General features: G+C 34.6%; 1 protein-coding gene across 6 annotated transcripts in view; it reads left to right on the top strand.

The window, feature by feature from the left end:
* Positions 1–22,598, top strand: part of PCDH7 (protocadherin 7) — a 422,884-nt gene that overhangs the window by 180,922 nt on the left and 219,364 nt on the right. For 2 of the 6 annotated variants that reach the window (XM_043572816.1, XM_043572818.1), the window contains exon 2: positions 9,202–9,310. The exons of 1 other annotated variant lie outside the window; for it this stretch is intronic. In XM_043572816.1, the coding sequence (XP_043428751.1) occupies positions 9,202–9,310 (109 nt within the window). Of the gene's footprint in view, positions 1–9,201; positions 9,419–22,598 lie in introns of all 6 variants that reach the window. 3 more of the 6 variants (XM_043572813.1, XM_043572817.1, XM_043572814.1) reach the window with 2 other exon arrangements.

The following is a 22,598-nucleotide window of genomic DNA, read 5'->3' as shown; positions in this document are numbered from 1 at the left end:
GTTTTAGAAAAAAAAGTTTGCATTCATTTGCTAAGAATTTTAGGCTTTGGCTATTCTGTTTCCTGCCATTTTTCATGAGGGGGTGGGAAATAGGAGATCCATTTGTATTTTTAGACTAGAGTAGTTCTTGAGTAAATACTGAAATTCACTAACTTTTTTTTTCTCGTTTGCAAAATCAGAATATAATATGATCCAGGTAGGGATGAAACGAGGAGAAGTGATAGCAGGAGTGAAATAAATAGTACCTTTACAGTACGTAGTGGCCACTATTTTAATATTGATATCACTGTTCCTTTGCAATATTAGGTAGTTTATTATCTACTGGACTAAGAATTATAAAGTATCATCTGCATCCTCAACCTGTGTAGGACAACCATAAACAATAATGTCAAATATGTAATTACATGCAAGTCAAAAGAAATAAATACAGTTATTTTATTTCTTCCCCAATGAGCATTTTAATTAACTAGTCCAAATGTTTCAACATGTTACTTTTTAATATCCTTTCATCTGCTATTGACTTGAAAGAAAGAAAAAACTGTTTGAAGTATGGAAAAATACCGAGATGTGAGCCAGAGAAGATGCCCCTAAAAAGTTTAAAAGACCTGGTTAAAGTTCGTTTGAAGGTCCTGCCAGACGTATTCCATTTAAGGCACTATGGAATCCTAGATATGTTTGTGCGGTAACCATTGACGTCAGTTGAAAATGTTTGCAGATTAATCAAGTACCTGTGCCGTTGCAAGAAAGATCTCTAAGACTTAGCTAGATCCTCTTTAAAAATAAAATGTAGTGTTCCTTATGAATGCTGCGATGTTCTGCTCCATGCCTGTTTCAATGCTTTATGACTGACAAAGAGAGTCATTAGAAGTCTGTTTGATGGACGTAACTAAGTGAATTGGAAAAAATAAAAAAGCCTTTTCAGCCCATTCAGAAATAATTGATATGACTAAGACAGCTGTATGTGAGTTCCAGATAAGGAGACAATTTATGAAAAACTATTGAAGCTAAAAAGGAAGGTGCAGATTTAAAGTCCTCAATAAAGTTGTCTGTAAGACGCAGAGCAGTATTCAATAAGGAAAGAGATTTACCCTGAAGTTCTTTCCGCGGCATCCTTAGGGTCTTATCCTCTTGCAAACGAAATCCCCATAAACATGGAGTCACTAGGTTATAAGAAGTAGACTTCGAGGGGGACAGTTCCTGCACTCTTCCCGAGGTTATGTTTTCTCTTTACTGCAAGTAGTGTGCACAGCAGGATATTTCTGAAGTTCACCTCAGTTGTTTACCATTTTCTAAATTGGCCACTGTCCTATCAAACAAAACAAGTTTTTACTGTGCAAGCTGTAACTCAGAAGATTTTGCTAATGCAGGTAGAGGGCAAATACCTTTGAGAATGTCTGATTATGGGCCATAAAATGTGCTTTGATTCTATGATAGTCACTTTAAAAAAAAATTAACAGTGAAGAATGAATAATAAATATCCATCTACTTGTGAATATGTATGTGGTCTCTATTGCTTTTCTTGGGAACTGTCAGTGGACTTCATGATTTTTTTAATGGGTAGCCCCTCTTAATGTCACATATATTTGGCAATTATTGAATTCTGAAAACAAAATAGCATATTCGTTTCAAAGTTAATTTTCTCAATGTTTCAAGTTATAAATGCTACATGTTATTATGCCAGTGCTTTCAAAAAGGGAGTGGTTTTATGAGTCTCTAAAATTTAAAAAAAATTAATGACTCTGCAAGATGAAATAGAAATTGTGGTAGTTATCATACCTTTAGTAAAACTTGACATCAGCTTTCTAGACAGTAAAAACAAAACAAAACAAAACAAAACTTTAAAATTTTTTTTTTAATGTTTATTTATTTTTAAGAAAGACAGAGGAGATAGAACATGAGCAGAGGAGGGACACAGAGGGAGGGAGACACAGAATCTGAAGCGGGCTCCGGGCTCTGAGATGTCAGCACAGAGCCCGACGAGGGGCTCGAACTCACGAGCTATGAGACCACCACCTGAGCCGAAGTCGGACACTTAACTGACTGAGCCACCCAGGTGTCCCAAAGCAAAACTTTTTTTAAGAAAATCCCTTCAATCATCTTATGAATGTGAAATGTATTGACTTGACCTCCTTTGAAGCTTCTGAAGAAGAGTAGGGTGATATCTGGTCCCAGCTCATATTTGAAGTAGAAATTCTGGTAACATCTCATGTGACCTGTAAACCTGTTATATTGCCTAGATTTAGGTTTACTGTTTGGCAATTTGCATTATCAGTCATAGAGATGCAATTTTAGAGAAAAATAATGAATCAAATGTTCATCACATTTTCCCTTCATGAATGCTTTATGCCCATTGCCATAATGTCATTAGAATGCAAGCTTTATTTCTGTAATCAAGATATAGTCTAGGGGCTCCTGGGTGGCTCATGGTTGAACTTCTGACTCTTGATTGGGGCTCAGATCATGCTCTCATGGCTGTGAGATCGAGCCCTGCATTGGGTTCTGTGCTGGGTGTGGATCCTGCTTGGGATTCTCTCTCTCTTTCTGCCCCTACCCTTCTTAAATTCCCTTCCTCTCAAAAAAAAAAAAAAAAGATAAAGATAAAGATAAAAATATAGTCTAACTCCCTTCCTCATCAAGCAGGTTATATTTCTCCTAATCCCAAGTTTACTGATATATCAGTTTTAACATCTGTTCACATTTTCCAGAAAAAAAGAGTATCAAAAATATTAAAGAGCAAATGCATTTATTGAATACGTTACATTGTGTACCCCACAGCACCGAATTTAAATCCTTATTTTCTGTGTTTGTCCTTTCCAGTCTGTGAGATTAATCTTATAGGGAAATGTTTACTGCATTCACACACCTCTTACCCAAGGACTCATGAGCATTTCCAAAAAATAAGGGAGGGAAGAAAAAAGGCAACCACCTTGGGCTCCCCACAGCCTGCGTATAGAAGGTAGAAGACCTCTCCATTACATTTCTGCCCATTTCCCATTGGACCTCTAGATTTTCAGAAAATGAAGTGAATAAAATTATATAAAGAATGGAGAATGCTTCTTCTAAGTCTTTAGGACTTTAAATCAATACCAACTCTGGTGCATTTCCATCAACTGGGGCCTGGGATAAGGAGGAAGATACATCTAATGCCTTAGGGATTGCATATTATCTGGAGTTAATATCTTTGAATATATTTGCAACGACCTCTAAAATATCTGAAAAGTCCCTGTAGTAGGATGTGTCTTCCAGTGAAATTCTCCTCTGTGTCATAATTGGAGGAACAATTAGTTGATAAATGACATTCCAAAAGAAGTGACCGCAGAGACATTCATGCCCAATAGATGATTAGATTCAAACACCTTTTGAAAAAATGGCACCCTTGTATGCACATATTTATTTTATGAGCAGCTTGCATTTGAACAATAAAAGCACCACATTAACAGGAGAATTAGATTTGAAATTTCATATGAATTTTTAAAATTCTATTTAGAAACTTTGTGGATTACTGAACAAGTTCTATATTAAAACAACAACAACAACAACAAAACAATACAAAAAAACCAAACAGACAAGAAAAGGAAAAAGCAAAAACCTAAAACGTAATAAAATATATCACTCTAGTTATATAGCTTTGGCCTCAGCTATGATACCATTTATAGTTCCCTCTTTGAGGGAGCTTCAGGTTTTTATTTTGTAAACCATCTGATTATTTCTCAGAGAATTTAAGTTAGTAAGGGGCAGGTATCATCTCCATTTTAGACCCTGAGCCTAAGGCAAAAGAACCAAAGGGTCAGCTAACTTGATTGAGGTCAATAGTGAAACTATAGAGGTGTTTGGAATAAAATCCTTTCCTTTTTCTGTTATTTCCAATATAACATTTTTTTTCATTACACACACGCATACCATACATCCTATTACTCAACATGTTTTACTGTTTACCTTGCCTTTGTAATTTTATTTTTAATTTCTTTTTTTTAATTCTTAGTTTACTTATTTCTCTGATTTCATTCATTCCTATTGTACCTTATGTTACGGGTTTTTAGCTGTGCCTTCAAACATTGACCTTAAAGCAAATGTTTTCAGAAAAAATGAAGAAAGATAGAACTGTGCATAAATAAACAAAACTCTTTGCACAAACCTTTTTCTTTTAACTGTATTCCTCTTATGTCCTATTTTGAAAATTAATAGTCTATCCCCACTTTCTCAATTTCTCCTTAGAAGTCTCAACCTACAAACCCTTCCTTTGCAATGCCTGCCCTAAATCCTAAGCAAGTTTCATGGCATATTTTTGCATCTCCATTTCATTGGAAACCTAATTATATTATACTTGATCTGTTTTTATATACACACCTATATGATTTTGAGGTTTTTTTTTAATTTGTAAAAGCAATGTTGGGACATCCTTGAAACCCTGAGAGATAATGAATATAAAGCAAATGTACGTATAGTGAAATAATGAGTAAATCCAAGCATCCAGACATTCTAACGCCTTGCTGCCCATTGCCATTGGTGTTTTTTTCATAGTTCACTTTTTCTTGGCAGAATTCTCTGCCGCCAACATTTCTTCTTCCTACTCCTTTGCATGAAATGGTCTAAACACATCTTCAATCTCATTTATTCAATTAGAGCATTCATTTGCCTTCATAAAATCTTCGATTACCACTCCCTCTTGTGTGTAATTGTCGTGCATTTTCCACTCAAAATTTTTGGAATGCTTTTCTTGAAGACCCTTTTCTTGCATTACTTATTTAATTTTTGAACACATCTTGACAATTTCAAAATGCTAGAAGGCTGACAGTTTTTTCTCCTCTTCTTGTGCTTTTTCCTGTTTTAGAAAGACCAGCTTGTCTTTGCAAGACAAGAAATCATTTACCACTCTGGACAGAATAATACAAAGCTCAGACACTTCAGGTCACCAGATGTCTTCATGTCCATACTTTTGCACCCCAAGATGAAGCCATGGTTCTACTCAATCTCCAGAGAAACTTTATCAAGGAATACTTAAAGGACCACCTGGCTTCCTGGGCAGTTTGTCTTTTTGACTGCTTTCAGTTGCAGGGTTTCTCCTTCCTCTCTGTGCCTCTTCATTACCCAGAGGGACTTTATAAACTACTCATATCCATTCACACTCTGAACACTGATTCATTGGGTTTAAGCTGAAGCCCTGTACTGGCTTGGTGCTTTTTGACAAGTTCTCTGGGCCATTCTAAGGCACGTCTAGGTTCAAGAATCCCCATGTAAACCACGCTACTACAGAGTATCAATAATTAACTAAGTGATAGTTATATATATATATATATACACATATATATGTGTATGTATATATACACATATGTATATATGTATACACATATACACATATATATGTATATGTATGTATATATATGTACATATATATAATGCAAATTCATTCTCTGTGTCATGCGACACAGTCAACACAGTGCTTTCCATTTTTTTTTTTAAATTTTTTTTTTCAACGTTTATTTATTTTTGGGACAGAGAGAGACAGAGCATGAACGGAGGAGGGGCAGAGAGAGAGGGAGACACAGAATCAGAAACAGGCTCCAGGCTCTGAGCCATCAGCCCAGAGCCTGACGCGGGGCTCGAACCCACGGACCGCGAGATCGTGACCTGGCTGAAGTCGGACGCCCAACCGACTGCGCCACCCAGGCGCCCCATTGTGCTTTCCATTTTTTATTGAGTCGGCATTTCGAGAATCTATAAAAAATGTGATTTCTTTATGTTAGCTTCTGCTGTAAAACCTATCTTCTCAATAGACCCAAATTGGTGATGAATGATGGTATGTAAATACTTGTCTATCTGTCCATTTATTTGTCTCTCTATCTCTATCTTGTATCTATCTATCTATCTATCTATCTACTATTTATCTATCATCTGTCCATCTAATCTGTGTGTCTGATTTACCATTGGAACAAAACCTTAACCCTTGCATTAATGGGTTTTCCTTCAGAATTTAGGATATTGCACTAATTTGTTCACATAGCCAACTTAAATACTTTGCCAGAAGAAGTTTTCAAAAAACTATCAAAATAGACCTTGAAATAGTAATGTAATACTGATATTGTTGGTATTGCTGAATTGTAATGGAATATTTTAAAATGTGGCTAAAAATGACGGATGGGGGGCGCTCCTGGGTGGCTTAGTTGGTTAAGCGTCCAACTTCAGCTCAGGTCATAATCTCATGGTCTGTGATTTCGAGCCCTGCATCAGGCTCTGTGCTGACAGCTCGGAGCTTCGGATTCTGTGTCTCCCTCTGCCTCTGCCCCTCCTCCACTCGTGCTCTGTGTTTCTCTCTCAAAAATAAATAAGCATTAAAAAATGATGGATGGGATTTTTCATGATTCATTGTATGATACTCTCTATTTTGGATTTTTATTGTCAGTTATTTTTGTTTCATCCATTAGGTGTTATTTGTTTTTTTTTTTTTTTAGTTTTTCTACACATACAAAAACATTCATGAATCTAGACATTTTTTATTATATAAATATATCTTAGTATTTTAAATGTAAAACAGCTTTCTTTTCATCATTCAATTGAATATGTAACCTAAAATAATTCATGGAAATTAAAATAGTCACAGAAAATACACAGATTCATAGAAGCTGTTATACTGTACATGATAGAAAAATAATTATCTTATTTTTGACATTTTTTGTTACAAACATAACCTATCACCCCTGTGCTGTCCTACTATTACTTTGGTGGAACCAGCATTTAATTACAGATTCTGAGTTTACTCCCATCACGTAAACATCACCGTTTTTTCTATTTTTATATAGAGATGGAATAACATTTCTCATAATTTATTATATACTTTCCTTTGTCAATTTATTAGTATGTATTAGTGTTTCTGTATTCATTTTGGTCTTTCTTCTTGGGTTAATGAAGACTGTTTCTAAAAGGTTTGAGAGGTACCTGGGTGGCTCAGTCGGTTGAGCGTCTGACTTCGGCTCAGGTCATGATCTCACCATCTGTGAAACCAGCCCAGTGTCGGGCTCTGTGCTGACAGCTCAGAACCTGGAGCCTGTTTCAGATTCTGTGTCTCCCTCTCTCTCTCTGCCCCTCCTCCACTCATGCTCTGTCTCTCTCTCTCTCTGTCAAAAATAAATAAACACAAAAAATTTTTTTAAAGATTTGAGAATCAAGAATAGCATTTGACAGTCCTTTCTGTGTGTGTGTGTGTGTGTGTGTGTGTGCGTGACCCATTGCTATGTCTTGGAGTGATATGTCTGAATGACCATTACTGTCCTTTTCTAAATTCAACATTGCCATTTAAAGCTTATTGTTCAATAGTATTTACTGAATTTTTCTTTGTGCAGAACAGTGTGGTTTTAGGAAACGGTGAGTGGCCTTATTTCTGAGGTGAGACTGAGGAAATTCAGATAATTTGCAGTCAACTGGGAGTGATAAATAGAAAAAAAATTAAAAAACTTTGTGCACATAAGATAAAGCCTGGTAAATACATATTGACTTCTATATTTACTTGAAATATAAGTTAAAACATCACAATTGTATTATTGTGAAGAAATAGAAGTATTATTAATGAAAGAAGAGTAATGATTTTAGAGTTTATTGCCAGTAAATTTTGGGTCATGATATATATATATATATATATATATATATATATATATATATATGCTATTTGTACTAGAAGTATTTCATAATTGTTTTAAAAATACTGTAGTTCCAATTTGGTGAAACATTATAAAGAAGAGAAATGTTTTCCCTTCCTAATAGGATTCAGCAGTTCTAAACGTTTGATTTTGAATTAGAATGAAAGATAGGATTTTATTAAGACTGTCCTCTCCAAATAAGTACATGAAGGGCAAGGCACTGGGTTAGAAAAGCTAATAATGGACAATATCCCTGGCCAGTGTTCTGAGATAAAGTGAAGGGAAGATTTGTGGAAGCATGCATTTGTCTCTAGTGAAACCACTTTATAAATTTGGGGGAAATACTGTAACTCTTCTTAGCTTTCCCTTGAATAACCTACATGTGTAGATTGGTCCAGTCATGACTCATGATTTGAACCATTCGTATTCAAGTTATAAAAGTGCAAAAAAAGGCTTTCGACCTTTCTCACTATTGTCTGGCAACATTATTATTTTTATACCTTATATTAAAAAGCACCAGTCTGAGCTGTAAGTTTAAAAAATACATTTATGCCGTTTTCAAGTCACACACAAGTTTTTAATGGCTACAGCTATTGCCAAGAATAATCTCAGAGAGATACCACAGAACCTTTTTATATTGTTTTTCTTTTTTCCCTCAACTGTTATGTGCAGAATACTATCAATGCATGGCATTAGTTTGTTCCCTTAATGAGCCTATTTTTTTTGTTTTGTTTTGTAGTTACAATAATCTGTAAATTCTGTACATAGTAAATCTTCAGTGCAGCCAACTTTGGTGTCATAGTAACTTGTGGGATCCAACTGGATAAAAATTTACAACACTTTAAAATTACAATTTAAAGGCTGTGCGTGCGGTAACTACTTTTGAACAAACTATAAACGGTCGTTGTAAGCACATACAATTAAGCTTTGGGGTTTATTTTCTGTTCCCTGGTTAAAGGAACTTTTATCTATTAGTTCAATGCTACCCTTACAATCTCAGGGTCAATAGGTAATATTTTTAATAAGAAGAAAAACAGGAATGTATTCCTATCTCCTAACAGTGTCCTTAAATTCCTATTTATTAGTTATCCCTTTAATAGTTTGAGTCAACTGCCAGAACACTCATTTTAAAACCATTGTATCATACAGACAGAGTTTTTTAAAAATGAATGCCTACAATGATTATTTCAATGTGTATTGCCTTCCCAAATCAGTGACACTTGCGATAGAGTCTATTTATGAAAAGCAAATTTGAAGTGAAGACTACAGAATAGAAGAAGGTTGAATACATGGTACTAACATAGAGTTAAATGTGTATTTTAGTGAAATTGCTGTTTTCTTATCTCTGTTGCAGAAAGGGAATTTTCAGGGTTTTTTTTTTTCCACAATGAAAATGAAATTCTAGGCACTGCCTCAGATAACACAGTTAACCAAATAGAGTTGAACATCTCTAACCATTTTGTATTGAATGAGTCGCCGGTAGTCCTTGATGTATGTCGTTTATGTGTTTTGTAATAAGATCGTTTACAATCTTACACTTTAGTGACATTCAGAATCTTTTCTTTTGCAGCCATTTCGTAGAGTGACGTTTTCTGTTGTGAGTCAGCCTCAGGACCCACATCAGGGGTCACTGCAGAGTTGCTATGACAGCGGGCTGGAGGAGTCAGAGACACCAAGCAGTAAGAGTTCATCAGGGCCAAGGCTGGGTGCCCTTCCACTCCCAGAGGACAGCTACGAAAGGACCACGCCGGATGGCAGTGTTGGTGAGGCAGAGCATATGGAAAATGGTAGGGGCAAACACAGCATCCACACACATAATCACGCTAGTGAGCCGTAATAAGTGGACTCATGAGGCTCAGTCTAAATCCAAAACAAAATAGCTGACACTAAAACTATTGTACCTAAAAAAAAAAAAATAAATATTTGCTAAAGTCCAGAAATACCAAATAAAGGAACATAACTGTATAGATAAAATTCACCAAACTTGCACCATCACTTTCAAACAACCTGTCAGAAGTAAACACATTTACAAATAAATCAGACTAGTACCTTCTATGAAAAAAGAAAAAAAAAAACTAAACTAAATTAACTCATAATACCTAAACGATAGAAACTGATAAAGGTCTTGTGTTATTGTTTTCTTCTATTCATTTTTGTCATGCAACTATTTCTTCAACTGCAATTGTCCTGCCTCAGTGAAAGGAAATGACAATAAACACACTTTGCTCAATTCTTTCTTTTCTGACGTATTCAGTAAAGCGTTTTGGAACCTCTCCTTTTGAGTGATAGCTGAAATGGAGTCAAACAAGAACGATGATATGTTATTCTCAAAAAATAGATTGTAAATACTATTAGAATTCCTTGTCATTTAATTATAAGGTTTTTTTTCTTCTTCTCATTTTTGTGCAAGGGAAAGAGAAGAAAGCAAATTTTAGGACTCCATATTCTTACCCTTTTGTGAGATGATTCTCATAATTACCACAATTGGCCTTCTCTACACTTTCTTTATGTTATAAAGTTAGACTGCAGATAGTTCTTATAAACTTTTCACATCTGTTTATGTTTCCCCCAAACGGGTGATTTATTTTTTTGGGTTTCAGGTTATAAGTAAATGTCTTAGGAATAGCTTTGTGTCAAATGATGGAAGAGGAAAGTTCATACTAATTTTATGATTATTTCAAATGTAAAAAGAGATTTGGTTATATGTAAGTGAAGGAAGGGGGATCACACACATTATATCTCTGGTGAACACTTGAAATGGATTTGCCTTTCACCATCCCATCCCCCAAGTGAAATAAGACATTCTAACTTTTGTTATACACTGGTTTCTTTAGTGATGGTATGCAAATAGAGCATATTAATTCAGGGAAATCTGATTTTTTTTTCTGGAAGTTTACCTATGAATATTAAAATCCAACCTTAGAGCGTAATAGATGACAAGTGAGCCCAAGTGAAATTATGGCTAAACTAAATCATGTTAAGTAATTAGTTTTCTACATTGTTATCTGGGTGAGAAGATATGATATCAGGATCTGTTGATGGATATCCCTCTTGATGAACAATCCAGAGTTATATGGCATTTGCCTTATGGCTATAAAGGCATGCTTATCTGTGTGTATGGGGGTGTATGATTATGTGGATGGGAGTTTGATGTGCTTTTTAAGAATTAACTATTTTTAGTATCATTTTAAATGACTACCAAATTTTGGTATAAATTACATTGCTGATGAATATATTTCTAAGGCAAATATGTTTGAAATGCTTTGCACAAAAGTAAAAATTAAGCTAAGATACTATAATAATATTACACATACACACATAAGAAGGAAGGAAGGATTGATTTATTTTAAGGACATTCCTATATCTGTGATTACCTTTTGATATTATCATTTTATTTGTGTTTAAAAAAGTATTTATCTCATTCTCAGCAACCGTATGTATAAGGAAGTCTTTATTTTGGGATGTCAGCTATATTAACAGAAAGGATTTTGCATCATTGACATTATAACCACATTTTAATGTTATTTTTCTGTTTTTTGAGTTCAAGGGGATTCGACCTTTAAAATAAGAAAGAAATGATGAGTAAGAAACATAATTATATATGACACACACATTATCAGTTACTTTTTAGGAAACATACATGTCATGGAAAACTTAACAGGTGAGCTTGTTAAGAAACTAGAAAATTTACTGACAAACATTTCCCACATAAGGTGTTTAGTTATTTTTTGTAACCATGTTTTTAGTCTTGTCATCAGCAAAGACCATCATAATAGAACTGATTTTTCTGATTTTGTATGTAACTGACACTTGAAATTCAGTTTTATGTAATCATTTGTCATCTGCCAGCCGTGATTCATGTTAGTCTTGATCTATAGGTAATGACAGAAGGAGATGTGATTCACTTTGGGTGATCCAAATGTAGCAGTTGGCATTTGAATAAGTTTTTTTGGGACCAAGTTTTCAGACTACTATCTAGTCATAAAGTACAATTGTATTGCTTGAATTCTGGTAATTTCATCTTCAATATTAATGGATCATTCTGACATAAATAGAATTGGAATTGAAACCTGTCAAGTATTCATTTGTCACCTTTAATTGGAATCCAGGTAATCTGCAACGTTTTGCTTGGTTAGGTTTTAATCAGGATTTGTATTGGATTTTCTATGAAAATACCATTTTGGATGCTGTCCTAGTTCCTAATTATTATTACCTCAAATGTTTTCTTTAATTTTAACCCATGTGAAATAATGTAGTTATAACTGATTTTGGGATTAACTTTCATTGTAAAGTTTGGAAGATAATTTTCCAGTGTAAAAACAACATTCCAATGTCACGACGTGACCTGGGTATACGCTAGAAAAGCTAATGGTAAAAATAAGTTGTCACAGATGCTTTAGTAAGGAAATAACTAAAAGTAACTGAAATAACTAAAAGGAAAATTTAAGCAGATAAGTAGTGAAATGCACTTATGTTTTACAAAAGCTTTTATTTGCTTCCTATACTTTAGCATAATAAACACAATTTTATAAAGAGGGCTTGTGGATTAATAGGTTTTATAATAAGCTTTAGCCTACGTTCCAACCCACCTTACTGTCAAATGATGAATGAGGTTTTATTCTTTTATTAGCTTAGGAAAAAGAATACACTGTAAGAATAAACATAATTTCGTGAAACCTGAATCTAATAATTAGAATGAGTCCCACCATTTTAATAATTTCAGACCCAGGGTACTTATATCCATGGGTCTCTGGAAAGCGGTAATGGAAACGGTATCATTAAAAAGTATTTTAAGGATTGTTTATGAATTATACATTAATTTATGAAAAGATCACTAAAATATTTTCTTTTCTCTTTATTATTATCAATAGTATGATTATTTCATGTTGGTCTTTCGATAAGATTGGGGAAATTGGTTATTTATTATTTCAATAAAATATTCCTAACGGGATAAGGTATTTTAGAATAGGGAGCTCATGATAGGAAGTTTAGTAATGATAAAATACTTGATAATGACATGTTAAAACAATTGGAACCCTACTGCAATAAATTCATAATTCAAGTGAAACCCAAATAGTAAGCTTAAAACCATCATCACATTAGGAGCATATATTGACTATGCAAGAACTTGCCCTTTTCTACATTAGGCAGTTGTCGTCAGACTTTCTCACAGAGTGGTATTTAACCTTCGCTTTAGCTCTTTTGTCACTATTTATCTTGACTTTTGAATTAATGCCATAGTCATCTTATTCTTCCCAGTCGCCCCCCAGAATTACCTTTGCAAGTTAATTTGGCTTTGTTATATATCATGTAACCATATATAGTGTTCAACAATTCAAATATAAGAAATATTTGACCTCCAATCCCAATTTTGCCATTATGAATGGGTAGGTCACAAACTCCTTCTAGATCTGCTACTCATCATTTGTAAAGCAGTTAACAGAATTAACTCTAAAATCTTACTCAGATCCAACAATCTGTGATTTTTTCTTACATCCCATTTTTCTTATATGTTTTACTTTCCAAGTCAGAAAAAGTACTTTGGGTCTCTTAGTGAGATAGCAAATGAATTTGAAAATTTGTGCTAAGGTGAGCAGGGAAGAATTCAAGGGCCTTCCTTGCAACCTACAAAACGTGCATTTTAATAGTAGTAATGCATGTATGAGATAAAGAAGTCAAGTGAATGAAATTGTGTGATTTCTGACTAGGTGAGTCGAAACGTTGGTACCTAGCAGGTCAATGTGGGAGACAATTTTAGAGCCTCCCTCAAATCACACCATGCAAGAGCCATCTGTAGATTTGATCTGGCCCTGGGTGTAATGCCCCTCAAAACATTAATTGTAATTAAGTGATCTCACAATAGAATGAACACGTTTACTTTCTTGCTTGACAACGTACTTTGATCAGAGTAAGAATGAACAAAAGGTAGAAAATAGTACTTATTTTCCTCTAGGTAAACCTCCAAATAGTATAACATAGACGTAAATTAAAACTGGAAAACAGCAGTTGGTCTTTAAGGCAGATTTCAAAAACTTAAGTAAAGTCAAAAAAAAATTGACCATGCTAAATGCCTAATTAATTTTCTGCCACTTTATGTTCTCAGATTTTTAAAAGATCATTTTGATATTTATACACGAATATTTTTGAGCGTACCCCCACTTCCAAGCTCTCTTACATTTTCAGAATTATATGTTAGGCTTAATCATTGTTTCAGTCATTCCCCTCACTCCACATGTGTTCAATAGGGTTTAGAATACATTGTTTTTGATGGTTAGAACATGGTACAGTCCATCACAAAGCCATTTTGTATATGCTATGTGCTTGTCCTTTGATTTCAGAAATAAATGACAGTATATGTGAAATACCAATTGGAAATGAAATACCATTTTTATATGAACAAGGATAATGAGGATGGAGACTAACCTCATAACTTGGTGTGGGATAAAGGGTTTTCTCTCTGTTTTTCTCCCATCTACCCAATTTCCAATTCACCTACCCAATGGGGGTCACTTTTCGGGTACCCCCATCGAGTCACTGTTGGTTTGTACTGTTTTCATTCAGATTGAATTAAATAACAAGTCAGTCTCCCATCTTTCCAAAGATGCCCAAATACTTGTTAATGGCAGGAGCGTAATCTCTCAAAACAAATGCCCCACCTATTTACTTATTTTTTTTTTTCCCTTCAGGAAGACACTCACATACCCTGGAAAGGATGCATTTCCATGGTTCTGTTTTTCAGTGTGGCACTCTTGTTGCCAGAGTTGGATTGCATTTTCTCCTTTTCTAGTCATCTGTGAAATGGCTTTGTGCCTCTCGAGTATCCCCAAGTCCACCATGCCCCCACTTTTGTAGGGCTTTACTCAGTTGTGCTTTTTCGTGGTGATTAGAGACAGCAAGTAATTACAGATGTTGTCTCCAATCAAGATGTGGGCTGCGGAAGTTTTCCAGTAAATGAGCAGCACAATCCAAAAGAATCCAAAGAAGATACTGTCCTAGACAAGAAGCAACGTTGTCTGTAGAATATAGTGGTTTAAAAAATAGGCTTTGCAACCAGATGACATCGGTTTGAATTCTGGTTTGTCCTCTTAGTAACAGTGCAGTTTTCTGACCTCTCTTAGCCCTGCTTCCTTCAATAGTAAATCATACTATTGTGGGAGAAACTAAATGAAGTAATAGCACCTAATAATTTATACTTAAATAATGGGTAGCAATAGTTTCACCATATGAACTGATGATAGAATTATTTACTATGATTCAAATAGTAACGGGAAGTAATTTTGATTATTGACTTTAGGCAGATTTTACATAACACAATAGCTTAATCATGAAAGCATCAGATATGTTTAAGTATATCAAGGATCTGAAATGAAAGGAAGGGAGGATTCTATCCTCTGGCATCAAATCAACCCCACTCTCTGTGCTCTTCACCTTTCAAGGTGGGGATAAGTCATCATTACTTCCTATATTCCTTTCTCACTTTTAAAATCTTTTTACATTTATGCTCAGGGTTCCTGTTGAATGCGTATTCTTCAGGTGTGTATTTCCCTTTGAACTGCTCTAAAATATTCACACTGACAGGGAAAACAAGCTGAAAAAAGTGACCAATTAGTATGCTTACCGAACTCTCAGCCCTTTCTTTTTTAATCTCAGTATTAATAATTAACACTGATAAAATGTGTGGCCATATTACCCTTTTTATTCTAATTTGGTCCTTTAAAACTAGATCACTCTGTTGAGCCCTTATGACATTTGAAGACAGAATGAGCTCTCATCAAATCTCAAAGTGACTTTAGAGGTCAGTTAGTGTCTTTGTTGCCTTCAGACTCTCAAATCATTTGCTTATCTGAATTCCAGCACACTTGTTAGACAATGCATTCGACGTGTAGCTCCTTATTTAGTTAGGGTATTATCTCCATATTTTTTTTATCCTTTTTTTGCAGATAGACTTTTCTGATTTTTCTCTAGAGTTAGGTATAACAAAATTGATGTTGCTGACATATGACAACACTCTTAGGCATCTTTTATGTGTCAAAGAAATGGTAGAATTTGTCTGTAAAGTGTAGTTAACCCTCAACCTCAGAAGTTAGTCCACTTATTGAGAAACTGTTTCACTTGAGTATTCTTCTTTGAGGATAAAACACACTCTGTTGTTATCTCTTCTATTGCAGCTATTTAAAAAAAATAATGTTTATTTATTTTTGACAGAGAAAAAGACAGAGTATGATCAGGGGAGGGTCAGAGAGAGAGGGAGACACGGGATCTGAAGCAGGCTTCAGGCTCTGAGCTGTCAGCACAGAGCCCGACGCGGGGTTCGAACTCACAGATCGAGAGATTATGACCTGACCCGAAGTCGGATGCTCAACCAACTGAGCCACCCAGGCGCCCCTATTTTTTTTTAATTTATGAAAAGCACTATCTTTTTAAGTAAAGCAAAGTGGAATATTATCCCTGTCTCTTGTTTAATGAGGTAATTATATACTGAGAAATCTGTGGTTATTCGTTTGATTCAACAAATGTGTTGAAAATAAAATATGACCAAGGTTTTCTGAGGAAGTTGAAGTGAATGAGAAAGAATCTCTGACTTCATGGTACAAGTCCTTATGTTGGGGCGATACAACCTTGATTTCAGTAACTTCACTATAATGTGAGAGGAGGAAACTCATTAGAGGAGTTCAGAGCAGTGACGTACAGAGAAGGGAGAGGAAAAATATACAGATGAAATGATTTCAAATGCACTTATTGGAATTTTTACATTATAAATAACTTCTTGGGCTTGGAGAAGGCCTTAAAATGTTATCTGCATCGTACCCTCTCTTTCTCCCTACTCATTTCTACATCACTTAAAAATAATTATTAAATTGGCCTGGAGGCTTCATGTGAAGCCAAAAAAGTCAAATTATTTGTTTAATTTTTCTAATCAAATTATTGTTTTTTTTTCCCTTTCTTTATCTTCCTTTTGTTCTTGTTGCTAAACGTAATTACTTAGAAAACTCTAGAATTTATCTGGGATGAAATTGGCAGAAGAATTTATCTGGGATGAAATTGGCAGAACACTAAATCCAGGTCTAAACTACAAAACAGATTAAATTTATGTCTGTTCTCGCTCCACTTATAAATATGGATAATTAATAATAAAATGTGTGCTTTGTATAAAGTTCTTTCAATCTTAATAAGGGCCTGTAAATAATTTTTTGAAGTTATTGTCTTTTCAGAAGACCAATTATATTACTCAAGTAGATGATTAGATTAAAGATTGGATTAGATTAGTTGTATTTGTAAAAAACTAATGCATTCCTTGTGCTGTGGTTGCAAATTGTTTTTGTGATTGCTCTCTTAAGTTTCAAGCTAAGTTCATGGAGGTTAGTCTTTATGTCATATTCCCTTTCAATCTGAAATATGGACAAAAGGTTGCCTTGTTTCTAAATCTTATTTCGGATACATTTTTACTTAAATGCAGGTTGATTTTTTTTTGACATGAGTCTCATCATTGTGCATGCCTTCTCATTACTGTCCAAAAAGGAGAATTATAAGTTTATTACAAAATGAGGATATGTTTTAAACACATGCAAATTTAAATGCTTCCTTTAAATAGATTTTCAACCGCCAAAATATGATAATCTCAAAACCCACTAATTTTTGAAACTGTATGCTCAGATGAAACTATGATGAGTGTTATACAGTGTTTTGATAATAAAAGATAGTAGAGCAGTGTCCTGCTGCTTAAAAACTGTCGACTCATTCATTTCTGTTGCAAAATAAATCTTTTACAATTGTATTTCCCCTCTGAAATGCTCATCATCTACATTGATGAAGTCACCAGGGGACCCACATGTGGTCTGAGAAGTGGTATGCTTCTCTGAGGTTGCATTCCTATCAGCCATAGTGCCTAGACTGAATTATGCCCATTGTTTTTATTCAGTATGAGGCTGCATTTCACCAACTCAGCAATTGTAGCAAAAGGTCATAGCAGTCATAGCTGAAAATTTTATACAATGAACAGGGAATTTAGGATATTAAGAGAATTCATCGACTTCAGTAACCATTTCTTGAGCATTTACTCCGTGCCCATTCCCATGAGGGATCCAAAGGTGAATGAGACATGCTCTCTAACTTCTAATCATTTGCATATTGTGATGGAGAATGGCATGTACCAACTTAGATGATTAAAAATAAAGTCGTGAGAGGCTCTATGCAGATTTTAAAATGCATGCTACCCAAACCATAGGATGATATGAGTTAGGGATATGAAAACCCACAGCCAAGCTTGGAAGGATAGGTAAGTAGAGATTTGATAAGTGGAAATATGGGCAAAGTTATAAAGAATCGTGAGTGATGCCAAGGAGACCAATCTGAGAGGGTGGAAAAACCGGGTTGTACTTTGCCAAACGGGCAAAAATGAGAGGAATAGCCCATTTCCAGGAGAATTAATCTGATTAAGACATGTGAACTTTAAAGTACCTTTGCAAAATTCAGACAATATCTAGCAGACCATCGGAAATGTACATCTGAAATTAGGGAGTATACACAGATAGAAATATAGCCTTAGGAGTTAGTATCACCCTGGTGATTATGAAATCTTGGGAATAATGAGACCATCTCTTAAACATTTGACACTGGGAAGAGATGATACCCAACATGGAATCTGAAAAAAATGATGAAATATAAAAAAGTAATGGAGAAGTAGGTTTCAGTGAAGGTTGCTGAGAATGATATTTTTTAAAAGCAAAAACAAAATATGGCATGCTGAGGGGATATTTAGAATTAGGAAAGTAGTGGTTATCAAATGTCCAGTGTTGCAGAGATGAAGAAGTAGACACGTGATCATGCGGACCTTGATAATGAAAGGAACTAGTAAATCCAACTGAGAGACATATTGTTCTCTACATTATTCTCTTCCGCTGTGCTGCAAGCTGTTTGAGGACAGGGCCTTCACCTTGGCCTAGATATAACTGGAATAATCCCTACACACAGTTATCCAAAAAAAATTGTTGAACTTAGTTGTATGGAATAAGGGCCCAATGTTTCTGATAGAGATTCAGCAGAAGTGAAACAACTAAGAGAACTGAAGACCAGGAAATGTAGTATAAAAATACACTTAAGAATTTCTTTTTAGGTCAAACTAGACAATTACAATGTCATTATCAAAGGTGGGGGCAGGGTTGCATCCCTTGACAGTAATCTTAATTAATTTCTTATCATCTTATGCTCCTATTTTTCAGAATTATTATTTGTTTTATGAAATTTAGTGAAAGTACTACAGAGTCTGAAATTTCTGTATAGTAGCTTCCATTATATTTCCTTGAGTAATATATTAGCTACTCTTTTAAATGAGTTTTGCCCTCTTACTTTTATATTTTGCTTTATACTAGGCCATCATTTGTCCATCTCACTGGCTGGAAATTCAAATAGTGCCTGACTAATTGCATTTTTTGTGAGATCTAATAATTGATAACACTTTCCTGGTCATCATCAAAAATTTTATTTTGTGATTATGGGATTCCTGACACTATAAAAGTGCCATTAATTGTTGGTAATACTGTGCAAATAGATATGCTTCAAAACAGAAAATAATGAAAATACAATTTGGTTGAGAAATAAATTCAAGCAACATAGTACAAGGACTGTCCAAATTCAGTCTATTTTATATGTAAACAACACTACAGAAATGCATGTTAAAGATGCTTACCATAGCTAGTACACCATGCAAAGGAAGAAATGCCTCCAAATATATTATGTGCAAAGACTTACTAATAATGATTTTCCGGGTAGATGTCACTTTTGATGTTGTTTTTCTCTAAGGAAGGTCAACCATCAATGTCACATAAATTTATTCTCCTTTCTCTGTGTTCATTGTTGCTTAGTAGGAATTGTGAATAGGGACTTTATTGATAAAACTTGTCTTCCAGCCCAAGGTAATCTAACCAATTGCTGCATAATAATTTTAAATAAAAATGCCACATCTATTTAATGACACATATGTCTACTTGGCTCATCAGAAATCTCTAGAAATATCAATTTGTAGCCTGGTATATGCATTCGCCGTTGTCCTGAAACTTTCAACAGATTGTATGAAAATGTAAGGTGTGCCAAGAGAAGGCTATCTGTCTGATTACCAGGTGGCCTCTAGGTGGTACCTGGAATTTTTTTCTTAATCTAAAAATCCAATTTTTATCAGTGCACATTTTACCAATGCACAGAATTGTACAAAGTCAAGGCCAGTTCTCAACAATATCACAAGATCCTGATGTTGAACTTGAGCATTAGTTTATTAAATTTTGAGGAATGTATCCTATTCAAGAAATTGGAAAATCCCTGCTTCCTCTTCAAGACAGTACCCTTTATCTCTAAAGAGACCCAAGGAAAATCGGCAGCATTATCTCTTGAAAGATTGCCTGGTGACAAAGAGGGACTTTGTCATCCAGACCCACTGAGGCTAGATGACGTTTACTGAAACACATCCACCACTGAATGGATCATCTCCTGAAAATAGATTGCATTGGCTCCTTAGATTCAGGGCATCTTTTAGTACTAGGTGCCAACCAAGATGCTGTGTCCTAACTTGTGTTTGTTGCTTTTGTTGTTTTCTTGCTTTCTGTTCTCTTTAAGGTCATCTCTTAAGGATTTTGCATATTCTTTCTTAAAATATGTAAATGATTTTTTCAATATCAGCTTTAAGCATGCTTATATAGCCAGACTTCTTTTCATTCCTTGCTTCTGGTCTATTCTGTAAGGTGTCTTTGCATCACCTAAACATTTAACCAATTATTCATCAGAGCTATTGTTTACCTGCATAGTTACTAACAGTTCCTCTTGAGTGTGTGATATCTAACACTCACAACGGTGTATCAAAAATATCTTCTAGACATATACGTAATTTTTTAAATTGTTGTTTCTATAGTCATAATTTCTTGGATAACTCCACCTAAAAAAATTCAATCTTCAAAAATATAAATACTTGAGGATTTAAGTTTTAAGACCCAATCCTTATTTTTTCCCTTTACTGTGGTCAGGGCAATGTTAACCATACATCATCATCTTTAAATGGTGATTGGAAGCAACATGTTCACACAGAACTGTATTTTATCAGAGTTCTTTGCCTTAAACTTCCTCCCTTTTATTCGGTGTGATCAATTGTGTTCAGCCTTCACTAATTCTTTGAGAATTCAATTTTGAGAGGCACTTCTAGTTTCCCGGACAACATTGGTTCATCTCTTTCTTCCAGAATAATGAAGATCTAAAATCTAATTCCTGCCTATTTCAGCCCCAGACTGTTTTCATCCTCTTTCGTGAAATCAGACCCACATCCTTTTCTTTTGTAGCCCATGTCTGAGGATTACCTATGTCCTCAGGATCAAGTAGCTATTAAATTAGTTCTATCAATTGTCCATGGGTTTAGAGGTCCCCATGTGTGTTTTTCTTAAGTAACCACATTTTATTTCAGAGCACAAAGTATAGGACTTTTGACTTGATTACTTAGCCTTTGCTTTTTCTTTTTTTTTTTTTAAGTTTTTGAAAATACTAAAGGAAATACATTACTCTTCTTTACCCAAATGAAAAGTTCTGAATTTCTCTGACATTTCATTCCTGAAGGAGGATTAGAGGACTTTCCTACAGATTGACTCTGAGGTTTCATTTTTTTATTATTTTATGCATTCTAATAACCTTACTTCTTTGCCTCTCCCAACTTCACCATTCCATGCACATTTTCTCCCTTGCAATACCTCATCTATAACATTTTGAGGATCAAATAATTCATTTTCTATACCAAAAGTCATTATATTTTGAGTCCTTTCAGACTATCAAGTTTCTATATTCCTTTTGGGATGGTTTTTAGAAGAGTCTGTCTGTCTTATAAATTTTCAAATTGAAAATTTCCTTGTTAAATCTAACTTAATTCTTCTGTGTAATAATTCAACACGTCAATGTTCTACCGTATATTTTGAGAGTAGAAGTTTGTGAGTTTGAGTCTTTGTTAAAGCTCCATTACATCTGCAGGGAAGGAACCTGGATCAATTCACATAATATCTCGTTCACTTATAAAATGTGGACAATAATTATAATAATTACTGTCCAGTCTTCCTCAAAGGTCATTGTTCTGAATACATATTTTTAGGTAGTTAGCATTTAATAAAATTATATCACATAACTACTTTACTATCTTCACTAGTTACCTTTGCAGTTTTTTCTGCTTCTACAGCTTTTTTTTCACATGAAATCAAACTTGTAATGTTCATAATATTCAGTAAGTGCATGATTGTTTTCTTGCCTACAAAAAATGTTCACTGGCCTCACTTATATTTTGGCATAAAGATCAGTTGTTTCTTGGTTCCTTTGGAAATCAGTATTGGTTTTCAAGGTTAGAAGCACATGGCTCTCTATGTACTGTGAATAAGTGCCAGTATTTATAATATGATTCTGCAAAAACCATAGACAAAAAATATTAATAGTTTCAAATTTATTTTCTGCAGCTAGATGGCTTCTCTCTTTAAGAAGCCTGCATATATTTTACTGGATTTATTGTGAAAGAGTAGTAAATGACAGAAACCAGTAACTCACAAAGATATTCATCAAATAATTATTAAAGATCATTCAGTGCCCAGCAGCAGAACAGTTCTTAAAGCGCTGAGATTACAGACGACTCTCAAATATTCATGGCAGTAAGAAAAGCCTTGTAAAGAGGATCGCCAATCACAGAGTAGGGATAGACTCTGCTAATTAGGCACTGACTCGTAACGCTTATTCACTTCTCCACTTAAACTGCTAATTAAGGCAAATATATTTATAAATGTAGGAATCAACTTTTATGGGGGTATTTGAGACTATTTTCAGAATATAAAGTAAAACATCCCAATCACAATACAAGTCAAGCATAAAGGGTTGAAAAGATTTTATTACATTTCTTTATTTTTGAGAGGCCGAGAGAGACAGAGCAGGAGCGGGAGAGGGGCAGAGAGGGAGGGAGACACA

The sequence above is a fragment of the Prionailurus bengalensis genome, chromosome B1, assembly GCF_016509475.1.
Source record: "Prionailurus bengalensis isolate Pbe53 chromosome B1, Fcat_Pben_1.1_paternal_pri, whole genome shotgun sequence".
Classification (NCBI taxonomy): domain Eukaryota; kingdom Metazoa; phylum Chordata; class Mammalia; order Carnivora; family Felidae; genus Prionailurus; species Prionailurus bengalensis.
Note: the sequence above shows the minus strand (reverse complement) of the source record. Positions and strands in the feature narration are given on the sequence as shown.